This window comes from Truncatella angustata (assembly GCF_020726525.1).
Source record: "Truncatella angustata strain MPI-SDFR-AT-0073 chromosome Unknown BKA67scaffold_9, whole genome shotgun sequence".
Taxonomy (NCBI): Eukaryota; Fungi; Ascomycota; class Sordariomycetes; order Amphisphaeriales; family Sporocadaceae; genus Truncatella; species Truncatella angustata.
Window position 1 is genome coordinate 1,874,280 of NW_025763389.1, and position 17,028 is coordinate 1,891,307.

The window sequence follows — 17,028 nt, forward strand, 5'->3', positions numbered from 1 at the left end:
CCGATTTCTACCCACTCCCACCTCGAAGGCGTGACTGTCTCGCTGGAGTGTTTATCTCCTGGTACCGCTTTTTATTTTCTCGCCCTGGTCCTTTCTCTCTTACTACTGTGGGCTGCATGTTCTGGCCCCGGTCATATATCCCAGTACAGACACCCTCGTCAGGGCACGCCTCAGCCGTTGAACCTCGTCACCAGGGGAGCATGCTTGAGGTTCCCCAGACCTTGAAAGTGTCAGAAAAAATAAAAATACCGACGCGTCCTACAACATTGTCTTTTCACGGTTATCATTATTTAGCTTTGACACCTCAGAATCAGTACTAATGGTCGTCGCCTCTATGCAGCACCACCCCCACCACTCGCAGGGTCCGGCGCCGCCTCAGCACTTACAGCATCCTCGGCCCTCGAGCATCGTTCATCAGCAACATCATCAGGCGCCTCCACCGCAGTCCCAACACCCGTCTGCATACTCGTCATACCAGCCTGCAGGACAGACGCAGAGCAGCCAACACGCACACGCGCACGCGCAAGACGGACTTCCGTACTACGCTCATCCCAGCCCCTACAGCACACCCGGAACAACTAGCGGTTACCCAGCCGCTGGTAAGTTTTATCCCCCAAGGAAAAACGCGCCTTTTGACGCGTCAAATCGCATACTGACAAGGAAAATAGACACCTCCGAAATGATGGCCGCAGCGCAGATGCCTCGACCGTACCCGCCGATATATCACACTCCTCAATCAAACTCGCCAGCTTCTGTTGCCTCTCCTTCTGGTCATGATCAGCATCGCAGCCTCTACGGTGCCCCGGCGCCACTTCAGCAGCAACAGTCTATGTATTATGGCGCGCAGCAACCTCAGTACTCGAACATCCCGCCACAAACTGCTCCCTCGCCCTACCAGCAACATGCCCAGCAACCGCATCAGTCCATGACGTCGCAACCCAGCATGATGATGTCTCACCCGAGTTCGCAGCATCAGATCCAGCAACACCCGAGTCAGCATGGGCAGCCAGGTTTGACTGGCAGCCCGCGTCACGCGAAAATGGAGCCTCAAGTGCCACCGCAATTGCAACGACCGGCCTCTGGTCCACTGGGCACTCCGCAGCAGCACCAACAGAACGGTAGTGGACCACTTTCCACGCCTGGCGGTTCCTCGCCTGGTGTGAATTCAAACGCAGCGCCTGGTCCTATTCCGGCAACTACGCCTCTTGTTGTGAGGCAAGACAACAACGGCGTTCAGTGGATTGCGTTCGAGTACTCACGTGATCGCGTCAAGATGGAATATACGATTCGTTGTGATGTTGAGTCGGTCAACACGGACGAGCTCCCCAGCGATTTCAAGACGGAAAACTGCGTGTACCCGCGGGCGTGCTGCCCCAAAGACCAGTATCGCGGTAACCGTCTACAATATGAGACGGAGTGCAATACGGTGGGCTGGGCATTGGCTCAGCTGAACCCCTCGCTGCGAGGAAAGCGAGGTCTGATTCAGCGCGCGGTGGATAGCTGGCGCAACAGCAACCAAGACCCGCGTCTGCGAAGTCGACGCGTTCGACGCATGGCCAAGATGAACAACCGCAAGGCGGTTCAGGCTCCTCATCCGTCACACATGTCCGGCCCCAGTGGTCCGGCAGGGATCCCCGCCCCTGGTGCCATGGGCCCTGGCGGTGGGACAGCCATGGGCAAGCCTGGTATGGGCAACATGGGTGGCTCACAGATGCACCACCACCATGCTCACTCTGATGGGAACTCTCAGGGAGGGGAAGAAGTCGGTATGTTCCACCAGATGTGATTGATGCGTTATTGTTGTTATTGTTATTGCTGTTATCGTTGTTGTGCCATTACTTGATACCTCTTACATTATACCTTGTACCTGTTCTGGTATTCATTGGTTTGGTCTTGTTATATAGCGGCACATGACCGCCAACGGCGTCTCTGGGAAAATACTCTTTCAGGAGGGGTGGTTTTTGGTTGTTTTTTGTTCTGTACATTACCTAGTTGCTTTGCACCTTAAGCCTTCTGCTTGTACGTCTCGTCTCGGTCTTCATCACCGTCACTCGGCTCGCATGGCATCGCATGGCATCCCACTGCACACACAAACCTTGGCGCACATATCATTGCACCACAAAATGTCTTCCTGTATTGCAAACCATCCTATCCTGCCCAGTCCTGTCCTGTTGCTTGTTCAAGCCTGTTATTACTGCTTTGCTTTTCCCGAAATGTACCCCGGCTAACTCGGCTGTTCTCATGCAGGGGACGGAGAGTACATGGATGAGAACCACCATCACCACCACCAGGCCCCATCCGGCCCCGGTTCCGGTCACGGCGATGATGTCCGCCAGGCCCAGGTCTTCCCTGGGTACCCCCAGCCATACCCCAGCAACTCAGGTCCCGGATCCGGCATGCCCCCCTCGTCTCACCACAATGCCATCGCAGCACGCAACAACGGTACCAGAGACGATGACGAAGCACCGTCCAACTTGTTCCCCGACATTCCTGACGCGAAGAAGCGCAAGTTCATTCTCGTCGATGATAACAAGCGAGGATGCCGTCTACGAGTTCGTGTAACTCTGGACAATGTCGATACCAAGGAGATACCCGATTCTTTCCGCAAGAGCTCTTCCGTCTTTCCGCGCAGTTACTTCCCGCGCGAGATGCAGAGCCCGCCGCCAAGTGCTACGGGCAGCCGCTTCTTCCAGGAGGATCTGGACGATGACGACGTGGAAGTCGATGGCGGCCGTACTGGACGCTCCAGAGGCAACACCAGCCGCGACCGTGTCATGGTAAAGGTGCCCTTCTCCGATGGCTCCGACGGTGAGGTTGCCATTCCCCGCACCCGGAAGGGTACACGGGGCAGGGAAGTCCGCCTTAACGACCTTGGTTACCGCATGGCCTGGCTGCAGAGTCGTGTCTTTTCTGGTAGAACCATATTCCTCCAGAGAGCTCGTACGTATCCAGATACCTTTCCTCACCCATTTTCCTACTCTCGACTAATTGTTTCCAGTTGATTGCTACCGCAACAAGACCCGGAACGCCATCGAGTCCGTCATGCAGGATGTCAAGACGACGGTGCCGCACTACGAAACTCGAGCTGGCAAGCGAAGATGGAGCGAGCGTATGCGCCAAGGAGCTGACAAGCGCGACGACGAATAGTCAATCTGTTAACGCCGCTACTCACGCTACTGGATGTCACATCTACCTCGCGCATTCTGGTCGCTTCGAACCCGCAAAACGGAGCGCCTGATAGACTTGAAGCGCTCGCGCGCATGTAATATACAAACTCGGCCACTCATTGTGACCACTGTCTATATGACGATTGGACGACACCTCGACAACTGTGTTTTGAAAGGGACGAGGGATATGCTAGATCGATTTTGCGCACGCCAGATAACCCTTCGATATCACCATCATTTTTGCGTCCCTCATGGTTATCAGAGACGGTGCTGGCGAATCCGCAATATCAACCCTGCATTATTCAGTTTCGGTTTTAGTGCTTGATGGATATGGAATTTAGATGGTCTTCATTTCGTTCTCGGTCGCGTACATTCAGCGGACTCGTCATTTATGTTTCGACGATGATACCATGGTAAGGAAAACCGGTGTTTACTGATTCAGATACGGCTGTAATGAGAACAGAGGGGATTTCATTTCGAGTCATGTCAATGAAATGGGGAGGGATACTATAGCTGCTAGATTGGTCAATTTCATCATATTTTACTTTGTACTCAAACCATCCAATCCTTACATGTGAGCACATCTTCGACAGATCACCACTCTGCCCAATCAGGATTACCAAATGAACTCTTTCAGCTGTGCATGTTGTAGGAAGCTGCACTTGACCAATGACGCGCATTACATAGCGAAATACGAACTCTCGAGAACATAACAATTAATTGTTAGGCTTGCAAGAGTCGTGAGCGTACCTGCCTGGAAACCACAAAAGTTGAGCACAGACACGATATTCCCGGCGATCAGCAGTACGGCAACCAATATATCCGGAAGAAGTAGGACGGTCTTAGGGTGTTTAGCAGGCGCTTCATTAGTGGCACAGTCTGTTCGTACAGCATCAAGGTCAGTGGATGGCGCCGCGTCAAGCTTATGCAAGAGCGGGAGGGACGAAGTTCGGCACTATTGACGAGGAAAAGAACAATGGCAAAAAAATTAAAATTTTGTGGACAATTCAACTGACGCTGACGATCGGCCTTGTCTTGCATTACAACGGGTCCCCCTCACCCCACTGGCAGACGCGGCTCGGTTTTCTTTCGCGTGCGGCGTGTGTGCTAATATGGTCGTTTAGAATGCTAGTCAAACGAATTAGTGCTTCAAGGGGGCACACAGATCCAGTCGCTTTAATGCCAACAAAAAAAATTGTGGCCTAAATGGGAGAGAACTTAAGCATGAATGTCGTGATTCGGCCGAGTTATAACCTAAATAAGACACTCATGTGTGTACTATAATAGCAGCTCCAGTTGGGCGCCAGGGCACGCGAACTTGGCGCGCTAAGTATCTGGTATGCATCACGTATAGTCGGAGAATTCTCTCAGCTCCTGATCTGCAACGTGGTGTGAAGGCCTGGCCTTTTCGGTTACCCATGAGCTTATGGAGTGTCGATCATGATGTGGGTGTTAAGTTTACGGGTTTCTGTATCGCGGCCTAAGATTTATATCCGTGTACTCGTTTTATTTATTTATTTTTGGAATGCCAGCCTCGATACGGCCACGCCTAAATGGAGCCAACGACATCCCAGTGTCATCTTGGGCTTCGAGGACCCATGATCACCGCCGTTCCAGCTCATTCGAACTAGCTGGTAAAATCTTGATAGGTAAATGAAAATGTCAAATGCGGGACGCCAGTAAGGATCAACTCGCAAAGATGTATCGGGAGAACCTTCCACGTCGTCGTAGGCAAGAAGTTCTTAGGGTCTTTCGTAAAGCTTTTAGAGACGACTCGACGATGTGCTTTACATCAAAGCCCCGTGAAAGCCCAAATAATATTCTACACACCATGAATCTAAGTTGACCCAATGTTTTTCCATGACTGCTACTCTGTGGTGTCGAACATAAAAAATGTCTACAGTTGGTTACAGATATGTGGCAGTCGTCCGGGCTTCACGCACAATCTTTCATGGTCGGCGCAGAAATTCTAGGTAAATCTTTGATGAATTTACTGCGTTCAAATCACTTTTGCATGCTATTGAAAATCAATATGGAACTGAGCCCAAGGTTGCCATTCAATATGGTATCTGTGAGTTATGTTGGGTTCAGTGCGTAGAGGAATGGCATGGTAACAAATCTTTCTATAATGTACAATCATTGATAACAATTGAATTTGATAAGGAATCACGTCGGATCATCCTACCTTTAATGGTCACGATCTGGTGGTAATTACCGCCTGTGTGTGATATGGTTTCGATTTCGACTGTGCATAGTATGCTCTCGCCCTCATAGCAGCATGTTGTCTTTCCGAAGCCGCCTCGATGGAGACCTCGAAATCTGTCTTCTTGTGCATCTTGCCATTACTTGGCGTAATGTTGTTCAATTCCAAAGTGCTCTCGGCTGACGAGACGAAGCCTCTTTCACTTCCATCGTCCACATCATACCACGGCTTTCACGGAGACATCCGTTGCTACGATGAGTATCCGCTGGTGTCCATGCCGTAGAACCCTTTTTATTGGCTTGCTTTCTTGCTTTCGCATCTCCACCGTAGCTACGTAAGGTGCTGCGAAGACCGACCTTGTGTGCGAGCAGTTGAACAACTGGTGGGAGAGCAGGAAATGAGGCGCACCAGAGGCCAACATGTCCTCCAAGGTCAGTCGAAGGGCCAATGGCTGACTTATTGAATGTGCTGTATGCATGAGATTCTGTCAATAGCCATTTGTTCGTGCGCGAAGCGAGTGACAGGATGGTAGGGACATCGAGTCATACGGATCCTCCAGGGATATTAACGTCTTCAGCATTATATTTCGTATGATCCCAGTGGCTAATACGAAGAGTCCAACACGAAACCCAAAAATGACCTGAACCTTCTACTGCGTGTAAGGCGTCTTGTAGTGGATGACTCATATCGGCAATGCCAGTAGCGCAAAGTCGATTGCGATTCCAATAGCCTGATGTGCCACCATCATTGAATTTTCTTCTCGTGCGCTCACGCAATCCAAGCCGGGCGTGGTCGGAATCAACCAGTCATCTCTGTTGGAGATTGTTGAGCAAGACATAATTCCACAAGTGAGGGCTGTACTCACCTCATGGGCGTGCATTCTGTCACCCTGTAGCAAAAACACCCAATTGCCTGTGCGACGATGACAGCACCAACGCAACAAACAGCGCTATTGGAAATAGGCGAAGTGACTCTTTTTCGCGCGAGTCGAAGCTGTACAGTTTGGTGGTGCACACATTCAATATGTTCCTGAAAGTCTCATTGCTCATTTCTCCGAGGTGAACATTTCGAACATGCTCTTTTACGAACAATCACAACGTATTAATAAATGCTAGTCGCTCGTTAGCAACACCCTGATATAATTACTTCTTCGGTGCTCGACAGATGCGACTGTCCATTGTGGCGTTTTACCCAGGCTAGCCAAGGATCGTCAGTACCTGCTTCAGCATTGGTTGACTAATCTTTATTTAACGCTATCAACGCCAGTTCTATAGAACCTGAGGGGAGACACACATCGTATTTCGAAAACTGAGGGAGCTACAACGCATCCCTTGCACCATGTCAGTATGGCGCGCCTTTTATATGAGACAGGAAAAGCGACAACAAGTGAGGAACCAATCAGGTGGTTGTTGCTCAATTGTGAATACTGGGATCACAGACATGGCAACAATCTGCTGCCCTGGTATTACTTTGTGCTTATTTAGATCGGGTAAGGATCATGTACAGGGTAGCTCAAGTAAACTTTTATTTGGCCAGAAAGCATAAGTAACGGTTGCTAGTCGCCTAAAAGCAGTACAATGCGAATCTAGTGAACATCACCCTACAATGTGATACGTACATGGAAATAAGAGTGTCTGTCTTGCAAGTGTGTTTGCGGCCCTGGTCTTACCGTGCGTGACCTTAACTTCATGCAAGCAAAATAGACAACTTGTTTCGATCCATGAACAAGAGGCATCCATCTGCAATACGATCATCATATGTCACATTGCAACGAATCGCATAACGATCCTGGCCAAAATATCGACCCATTATAGGTGCATCCTTGGGACCGTGCTACCAATGGCTGTCAAGGGTATTCAATCGCTAGCAAACATCACAGGGCTCCAGGTATTTCAACTCATTTTGATCGAACCAAAACCAATATTTGCGGCCCTGAATCACGCCAACAAACAAGCTGTTCTTCACAAGGGAATGATGCTAGGATATAGATGCAGTAGATATCTGTCACGGATTGTGTTGCCAGAAATAAGGGAAACGTCAAGTATTGACAGTGGTGTGGGGAGAGTAGTAGCCGTTTGAGGAAGCTTAGTTTGTTGTAAAAATGAAGCTGAAAAGCTGAAATGAGCCAAATGATATTCCGATACAAGCTCGATTTTCAAGTGATGAAAATAGGTTAGCAGATTGCCAATGAAATTCATCTCCCAGTGTTGGAGTCTGTGGACCTCCCTCTAGAAGTAATCAAGGCGGTGTTTTCAGGGTAGTCGGGCTTTCGATCACTTCTCCTCTGCAAACCTTGTTTAAAAGATTGCGGGTTGGAACCGAACAATAGTTCTCTTGGACTGAAAAGTCAAGTATAAGTGTCGCATTCGGTCCACTCGGGGCAAACTGTGCGGTGACTCGCAACTTGGAGTGCGGTTCGATTGGTGGGACAGAGAACTGTGCTATCGTGCCAATAGCATTGATCCCCCATCAAGCTTAAATATAGCCTGGCGTGCCTACAGATACGTATACTCATATTGGCTCAGAAAAACCCAAATGATGATATAATACAAGATTTAGAAAACCAAGTACATCAGGATCAGCTGCTCCGGGAGGATCAAACATACTCAAGGGTCCCTGTTTGTGTACACGTTGCACCTGCTCAAATCAATTGTTTTGAGCGGCCCACAGAATTAGACATGAGGACAGCCTTTTAAGTACTTTATATTGACTTGTCAGTGTCATTCGTGTCCAAGAACCACTTCGGTTCTTCCTGCAATTCTTGCTGGTTTCCTGTAGCAAACAATCTTATAAAATGCAGGATCCTTGCTGATCGAACCACCCGATTGCATTGACACTCTCAAAGAGTATCAACTCTTCGACGCTTGTTTATTATATTTTGCTTCAAATTTGATGTGTAGTGTACCTCCTGCACGCAGCCAATGTGTACTCGTCTGCGCAATTTAACGCGTGTTTCGTTGCAAAAGTCATGTGCTGCAGAAGAGCTTGTCCCTCCAGAACAAAACCAACCCAGACAGAGCGCCACTAATTCTCGTGGAAAACTACATCGTACTTACTTAGTTTAGCTAATTCTGTCCCAACTTTGCTGTCGTTCCGTTTCGGTTATCGAGCTCCACGCAGCAAGTCTGGTCATAGGACCTGGTATACGATGATGCAACGGGAACCTCACTAGACTAACTAATGAATGATTTTCATAGATCAAGGAACCTTGCAGTCGACCCAGACGCACTGATAGTGTGGTTCCACATGTCCTGCGTCGGCAAGGTGCTTGTGTAGTATCATGGCCAATTCGAACATGGGGACCAATTAAATGAAACATGCGCTAAGCTCTAATAGTAGACCTGGAGGTTTGGTATAATCCGTACGTAGTAGAGGTCGGCCACGCCTAGGCACAATGTCACAAACTGCATCCCATCACTTACCACTCGTATATGTTTGAAGAGCCTCCGGGTTGTAAGCAACGTATTTTGCTGACCTTCACGTGCAACCATTTCGTTCAACTGGAGCCTCCTGAGCTAAAGATGCAGATGTTGTCGGAGGCTATTGAAGTCCTGTCAAAACACGCATACAATCAACATACATTTCTCTAGCTTCGTAACCACAATCCTTCGACTGGTGGATGATCTTGACCGTGTTTTTGGCACACCAATGCCCACCTCATATGGCATCGCAACCACTTCTGCCTTTTGTTCAAGCAAGGACATGTTGATTAGGAAGGAATGGCTCGTAGCCTTGTGGCCAGCCGCGCCATCCGTTTCGTCAACAATCATAACACCTGTGTAGGCGGGAAAGGGTTTTCTTTTTCACCAAGCCATGTCGCAAGAGGCTGGAATGTCATAGATGGTGGATCTTGTTCTTTGCAAGTTTTGAGTCAACACAGCGAAGATACAAAGCATACCACGTAAAGAAGCATTATTTGGGATGATATGTGTGTATGTATTATCACCGATCTCTAAGTATTTACATGAAAGTGGTCACCAGGCCACAGGAGACATGCGGCGCATATCTCCACGAATAATTTCACTCCAAAATTAAGTATCCTCAACAATCACTCTCCAAATTCTGTCAAATGGATGCATTGTTCTCAAGCTCGGCCATGTGCCACAGCTCGTTGAATGATTTAACAAGAGGAGAGCGTCTTGTAAACACAGTGGGATGAAATTCCCGAGCTGATTTCCGTGGGCTCGTTGCCAGGGGTGGTACCCTTGTACTCGACACAGGTCTTCTTGACTGAAGTGGCGCAAGTGCCGGTGATGGTGGCCTTGTCGCCGTAGTTGGAGTTGATACCGACGAGGGTCTTGCCGTTGTAGGCCTTGACGTTCTTGACGACGACGTTGCGCTCGCCCATGGTCTTGCAGTTACCGCAGCTGCGGTAGAGCTTGCCGAAATCGACAACGGTGAATCCGTCGATGGTCACCGTGCCGAGACCGTTGTGCTGGATGACCTTGTCATCGGCTCCGGTGGCACCACCGCCAGTGATCTTGGCGTTACCGTTGCCCTTGAGGGACAGAGCGTCCTCACAGACCGCGGCCCACCAAACGTTCTCGATGGTGCAGCTGCCCTCGCAGTGGACACCCTCGATCTGGTCCTTGCCAATGATGGCGTTCTTAAGAGTAGCACCATCCTTCAGGATGAAGACAGCGTCAGAGTCACCGCCCTCGCTCTGGCCAGTGCAGGAAACGCCACGGCCGTAGGTCTTCATGCCACCGTCGAAGGTACCAGAGAAAGTCTTGGGGGCCTTGTAGGTGACGGAGCCCTTGCTGGCGGGGATGGGGAAGCTGGCACGCTTGTCAAGTGCGAACATGGTGTTCGGGGTGACATCGGCAGATGGCATGGCCATGACGGCGGAAGAGGCGCTGAGAGCTGCGAGGATAGCGGAGTACTTCATTTTGAATGAGTGAAAGTTGTTAAAACCGAGAAATGGTTGTAAGTTGGGATTAGCGATAGATTGCTGGAAAGAATGTATAAACCACCCGGGTTAAAGAATGTGAGTAAGTTGGATGTTGTAGAACGAGAGAAGTCTGAAGAGATGCTGTTGGGTGCTGAGTGAAGTTCACATTCGTAGAGTCACCATGGACTTATATATCGGGTTTGTTCACTATGTGCCCGCTCAAAAGACTGGATCTTTTTGCCTCCTCACCAATACGGACTGGGCCAGCCCGGGGTGCAGCAATCTACCGTGGGATCGTGTCACAACCTCTCATGATAGTCCCGCCAAGAGGCTGACTATCAGCTTAGCAGTTTGCTCGACGAGGCTCTGTCATTTTACTTTCATCTGGAGAAAACGCTCTCAGCCTTGGCACCCCTTGGCACCCCTTGACTTGACCACATGCGGCTCCATCGCGTCCATCCTGGTGTTAGTACCGGTTTCGGATAGTACCGAGTTGGTGGAAACCCAACTGACTTGCTCGTTTCCAGAACATAACGAGCGGATGTGCTTATCTGCTGATTGGGCGGGTTTGGATTTTTCCAGTGTCACAACTGCGCCCAGCACATTCTCTGCTAGTACTAGAATCAACTTCAGACGACGAGTAATAACCGTGATTCTTGGCGGCTTTTAAGCTTCAAGGACGGTCGGCTGTTTCCGGTTTGCGTACCAGCACACCAGGAACCCATAGCTGAGCTCGTATGGATGTCGAAGCATAAAATTAAGCCTATCCAAATTTTGCAGGGATGCGCCGGTCCTTAACCCAACTGCAAAAACTCTGCGCCTCGGCCCTGGATACTTGTTATCCACCTGCAGGAACATACATATCTTGGCAATGGGTCATGTCATCTCGCAGTTCATTCTTGCTTGCTATGTACTCCTACGATTCGGGCGCATCACGGCAAAGACACTTGGAATCTATCCACACCGGATTTTGTCGTGTCACTCCTCAGGGGGGACGGCTCCAGAATCGATATGATGAACTCAAGGCGGTGAATCATGCCAATGGATGTCGACTCCAGCGGTTTACAAAGAGCCCCTATTACGAAAAGGAGGCGACCTCGATTGCCTGTCGCAGTGCTTCACCTTGCTCGCTGGATTTGCTTTTTGAGCAGTTTTGCTGAGATGAGGATGCTCTTGTTGGGAATCGTGTTTGGACAGCGCAGGACGCGATAGCTTAACGGACACGGGTCGTTAGTGCCTAGGCGCTATAGCGGTGCCTCCGGGTAACAGAATAATGTGTTTCAGGAGGGAGGTCCTCCGATAAAAATCGAGCACCCATGTCGCTCATTCCATCGGACTCCGAGAAAGTCTCGAGATCATCGAGCCGCACACATTGCTATTCGAGTTCGTCGAAGGATCACCTCCTGATGATGGGGATTGCCTGCCTGCCGAAGTTGGCTGCATGAAACACACAAGCACCTGTATCTGCATGCAGTCCGAATGCATGCAAAGCGAACTGCCAGGTAACAATGGAATTTGTGCCCCGAAGTGTGTTTGTTTCTGGGATCGGATCACTCTCAGCCAAGCCTTTTGATAAGCTATCTTGGCATTTTCCCACCCGGTAAAAAACCGTGCAGGCAGCTTTTGTGGCGATCACACTGTGTGGTTGCTTTAGTGGCACCAGCTTTAGTTCCACATCTCTGTGGCCCTTCTGTTCTTTGTTCCTCTTCACGAGCGAAGCTTCAAAAATCAAGTTTCGACAAGCAATTCGACAGACGCTGGTCCCTCGCATGACAGAAAAACTGGCTGTCCTCCTGACCCAGAGTAGTATCAGGCGAAGAAATTGTGGCGGCGGCTTAGTACAAATCTGTTCCAGAGGCATAGACGAAGCCTGCAAGCCCTTCCCAGACGGCCGATCTAGCCAATCTCTCCATTGCTGAATACCCAGGTTTCGTGAAGGAGCATGGCAACCGAGACGTGTACAGTTGCTGCAGAAGTTGGTGGTAATGAGGCGTGATAGGAATGCAGCTGCTGCAGGTGTGGCTGGCAGATACCGCTGAACTGAACTCTCCTGGTTCACGTTATAGTTGCCACCGATGCTGCTAGACACGATACAGTCTGGGTATGTTGTATATCAGAGCACCCAAAAAAACGCCTATTGCTGCATTTTGTTTCGTTTAGGTGACCCTCTGATGGTTTCGTTGCAATCAGTCGGCTCTTGAACGTCGTTGCCATTCGTCTCAATGAATTCGGTAAAGGAGCAGAAAGTCCCTCCCATAATTGAACACAAGTGCAAGGAGAAGGAACCGGTTTGGGGGCCGACTAGTAATAGTACGATCGTTGATTTCTCTTCCTCTGGGATACAACGCCATCAGTTTGTCTCCCCAATTTTCTGATGTTATCTTGTTGGGCTGGCGGAGTTTCTTGTATCATTTTCCGTCATGCCGGCAATGCCGCCATGTCTGTCTTTCTCTTGTGTTCGGCATGATCGAGTATCATGGCAGCATTGTTTTGATGAGCAGGATGTGGCGTCGTTCCTCGAAATTTTATCCTGCGGTCAAATTCCTTACGAGATTTGTCAGTTCCGAAATCTCCACTGACACACGAAATAAATATTCGCAGGAATGAGAGCGCACCCCAAAAAACGAACAAAGTGCATTCTCAAGACGTAAAATGTCATGGTTCTTGCGGTTGCTCTTCTGGTCGGAGCCATAATGTCAATCATTACTCCCAGCCTGGATTGAAGTTGTATTCCTCAAGGGCTGTTCTTAAGGAATCCACAGCTGCCCATGCACCAGACCACACGCCTGTCAGCGCCCATGCCCAAGAAAAGAAATAGAAACCCCATGCGTAAATTCTCGTAACGTCTATTTAAGCTTAAATGAGCTTGGATGGGGTCGTCCCAGGAAATTGTTAACCATGTGCCGGTTTGCCGTCGCGCTGGTATCCACAACACGTGAACCTACCGGATACATGGCAACCCTCCTCTACCCCAGGAGTTCAAGAGCCAGCGCTGGCAGTCTCTAGTCAGGAAAGACCTAGCAGGTCCAAGGTCATCGATGAGGAGCCGTTCTGCCGTCGAAATAACTCTGTTTGGTGGAGAACTGTCCACTGGGTTGTGAGCCTGAGCGTTGCCGGTATAACCGATAACTATATTAAAAGGGAGTGCCCTGTACACCTGGGAAGTTCTACACTGGTTAAAAATCCTTTGGAGAGTCAAGAAATCTCTTCAATCAGAACCTTCTTGAGGCGAGTAATATGTGATACGCTTCCCTTCCATATGCTGCCCGATTCGGTAGCTACGCTCGCGCGGGGATGAGACGAAGGGGGCTAAGCTCAAATACCGCTGTTTCTTATTTGTTTGAACGATAGTACTCCGCTTCGTGGAATTCCGAGCACTCTAAAGACCTGTTAATTTACCGAGTAATTCTGACTAAGATAACGATACACATTTGTCCTATTGTGGCATTAGTTCAAGGCAAATATACTTAAACAGTGACGTGTTCTTATATGAGAAGAGTCCCGTTCGAGTTCATCCCACAAAATAGAAGCGGCAGTCAAAGAGCTTCAACAATCTTCATGCAATCGCACTCGGCGCTCAACCGAGAATTGTGGGGGTTCCAGAGGTTGCCCATGATCGCCTAGATATAGATTGATGCTCGTAATTCGTTTCGACATGCAAATTGGGTCAAGAGTAACTGTGTATCCATAACAGATATTTTCTTACACAAGTGGCGGGGATAACGAGAAGAGCAGTGGCAGAAATGAAGCTGGCGACTTTATGAGACCCCAAGGTTCTTCAGTGAACAAATTTTCAAGCGTATTACATCAAGCTGGCGAAGTGGTAATCACTTGTTGCAATATCTTTCGTGTGGATTTGCCGCCTAAAAGCATCCTGGCGTCCAGATAATTTGACCGGAGCTGAACAGTCGCAAAGTTTGCATCAGCCCAAGTATCGTTGATTGAAACTTTCGCCTATTTGAAGGCCACGATCACCACAGACTGTTGGGTCTCCTTGCAGTGCCATAGTTTCTTACAAGAATAAATTATTCTGCTTGGGATTCTATCAGCCTTTTGTATCTGTGGTGGTAGCCACCATGTATTCGGTGGTCACTAGTTCTCACGTCAATGCTGGCTGTTTGGTAACTCAAATGGCTGCTGCCACGGATGGTTATTGTTCTATGTGGGTATTCTATTTCGCACCCGTCTATTGTTCTCGCCATATGGATAGCCTAGCGACGGCGCATCAAAGATCACTGATAGCTGACCCCACGACCAGACCCAGCCGGGATACCTGTGTGGGTGCTATCCATTCCGGGGAAGATTATTGCAAGCCTTTGTGTACCACGTTTCTATTACACGCTGCAAAACAGAATTCGCTCATACGATTTGGACCTGTTTTTTGGGATGCCATTGTCGACCGAGCTTGACTTAGTACTAATGTATTTTCCTAATTACAAAGCTACAAATTTAGGTTCCGATAACCAAGAGAGAAAGAACGCCGTGTTTATGCAATATTCATTACCATAAAGCCTCTTACTCAGGCCGTTTTATCGTACCAACCACTGCCGACAGCCTGTGTCTTGGCCTTACCGACATAGGTCTCAGCCCAAGCCTCATACTGCGTAGCCAACGACCCCTTAGTGTCGGGGAAGTTGACGGTGCAGCCCAATGCCTTGTAGCCGGGGACGAGGAGTCCAGACACGGCGTTGACCACGGACTCGAGGAGGACGACGGAGTTGAACAGCTCAGCCGGGAAGTTGGCGTAAACGGCGTTGTAAAGGAAGCATGACAGGGCCTGCGGGTTGTTGGGCACGTCGAGAGGTCCGATGACCCAGCTTTGGTCGGCACCGGAACCGCCGAGGGCAGGGAGCGCGTACAGGTAGACGTCGAGGATCCCACCGACGGCCTCAAGCACGGTCATGGGCGTGGAGCGACGGTACCAGTTGTCAGGAATGCGCTCGGGAACGTGGGTGTAGGTGAGATCAGGGTCCGACCAGGCGTTCTTGCGGGTGGGCTTGGCGCCGTAGAAAGAGGTGATGGATGCCTCGTTGGCAACACCACCAGCGCCAATGGTACCGTTGGAGAAGAAGCCGGGAATAAAGTAGTACGCTCCCATAACAACGGCTGCGCTGGGGAGGTTGAAGTAGAACTGGCTGTTCGCGGCCTTGGATGCCGTATAACGGTTCTTAAAGTGTTCTTTAATGGCGTCGACGCTATAGGTACCGTTGCCCCTCGCAAGAGCTTGCTGGTGCAATTGCTTGAACAGCTCAGGCTTGAATGAGATGTTATCACCATTTAGGTAGAAGTCTTCGCGGGTGGCGGACGCATCGCCTTCGTTGAATTTACCTAGGCGTCGAGTGATGTTAGTTCAATTTAGCGTCGATATGTAGACTATTTCAAGAGGTTCGTCTTCACTTACCATGGCCAGAAATTCCAGATGGAGTGCCGAAGATGCCGTTGAGCGCACCGTTGAGGAGACCAACACGGTCATCTGGGCCGCCAATGCTCATCTTCTGAGAGAGGATATCGCCACCGTCAAGGGCACCACCGGTAGCGAGCAGGGAGGATAGATCGGCTCCCATGTTGAAAACCTTGGCCGTAGCAGCATTGATCTGGCCGATGGTAGCAATACCAGTACGAGGGATATCTACGGATTACCGTCAGAATGACACGAGGGGGTCTAGAGCAGCGTTTTACGTACAACCATGGTTGGCAAGAGTGTTCAAGCCAGGGCAAGGACCACGCTGATCAGTAGCGCCAGGTGCCTTGAAAGGATAGTCCTCTGCGATACTTGTTAGTTCTGACAAAAAATTCCAACATTGAATTGTATACGCACTCTCGGGGAACTTCTGCAAGCCCTCAACTGCTGCGTTTGTGGGGATGAGACCAAGGACGTTGTCCACCACGGCCTCGAGGGTGCCGCCCAGAAGAGATGTGACGCCGCTCACAAGGCCTGTGCCAAGTTGACGCTTTTCCGTCTCACCGGAGCGGAATCCCGTAAGCCGACGGTCGATCTCCTGGCGAGCCTCGGGGTGGTTGAGGAGAGCCTCCATACCCTCTGGGGTCATCCACGGGAAGGCAAGAGCAGATGGTGCGCAGAGCGTACCAACGAGCAGAGAGAAACGCATCTTCGCGAAGCAAAGTACTGTTGATGGACGTGTGACGGATGGTTGACTATGTCTTCTGGAGTTGCACGATCCAGTTATCCTTTCATGGCAAATTCTCGAAGCTCTATATAGAAGCTCAAGCACCGTCAGCCCATCCCATATCCCCAGCTTGACTCCATAGTATCAAGCTGTGAAGCCATTCTGACGTATTCCCGAGAGACTATGAACGAAGAGGCTTTTACCAGGACTCTTAGAGGCACGGCAAGGACATATGAGACCTGTACGGAGATCGGTGTCCCTGCTTTGTTATTGGCTCCGACACATGGGGCTGGACCCTCTATAGCCTAATAGACTCCTCAGCCGCACCAAGGCCCATCAATAAACAGGGCTCCCTGGGAAATCAGGTTTACCGATCTCGATATTCCCCATATGTGAGAACTCAGCTTTTGATTGTTTACGACCAGTCTGCCATTGGTCGGACTAGGATCGAGACCGAAGCGGAAATTCTCCGCGCTTGCATGAGCCGAGGTAGATCAGTCCACTTCAAGCCACGCCAGGAGAGATCCAGAATAATTGATTTGCTTATTGAGTTCGTCTATCTTGCTTGGCGAGCTTGATCTGGTTTTCTCCAATGAACAAACACGAAATATAGTGCTGACCTCTATAGGAGAAGACTCT

The 17,028-nt window shown here is 49.8% G+C and overlaps 3 protein-coding genes across 3 annotated transcripts; 1 reads left to right on the forward strand and 2 right to left on the reverse strand.

Annotated features, from left to right (window-relative positions):
• Nucleotides 1–319: 319 nt before the first annotated feature.
• On the forward strand, nt 320–3,147 carry BKA67DRAFT_540549 (uncharacterized protein; the record flags this gene model as incomplete). Its single annotated transcript, XM_046100791.1, has 5 exons — nt 320–599; nt 669–1,766; nt 1,993–2,019; nt 2,248–2,940; nt 2,999–3,147. The coding sequence occupies 5 exons, from the start codon at nt 320–322 to the stop codon at nt 3,145–3,147; spliced, it is 2,247 nt and encodes a 748-aa protein (XP_045953607.1).
• A 6,343-nt stretch (nt 3,148–9,490) lies between these two features.
• BKA67DRAFT_663440 (pectate lyase) lies at nt 9,491–10,258 on the reverse strand (the record flags this gene model as incomplete). The annotated part of the gene is made up of 1 exon (XM_046108183.1): nt 9,491–10,258. One exon carries the CDS (start codon nt 10,256–10,258, stop codon nt 9,491–9,493), a length of 768 nt encoding a protein of 255 aa, XP_045953608.1.
• Nucleotides 10,259–14,780: 4,522 nt separating this feature from the next.
• On the reverse strand, nt 14,781–16,371 carry BKA67DRAFT_525275 (uncharacterized protein; the record flags this gene model as incomplete). The annotated part of the gene is made up of 4 exons (XM_046098648.1): nt 14,781–15,589; nt 15,663–15,890; nt 15,945–16,025; nt 16,080–16,371. 4 exons carry the CDS (start codon nt 16,369–16,371, stop codon nt 14,781–14,783), a joined length of 1,410 nt encoding a protein of 469 aa, XP_045953609.1.
• Between the last annotated feature and the right edge of the window lie 657 nt (nt 16,372–17,028).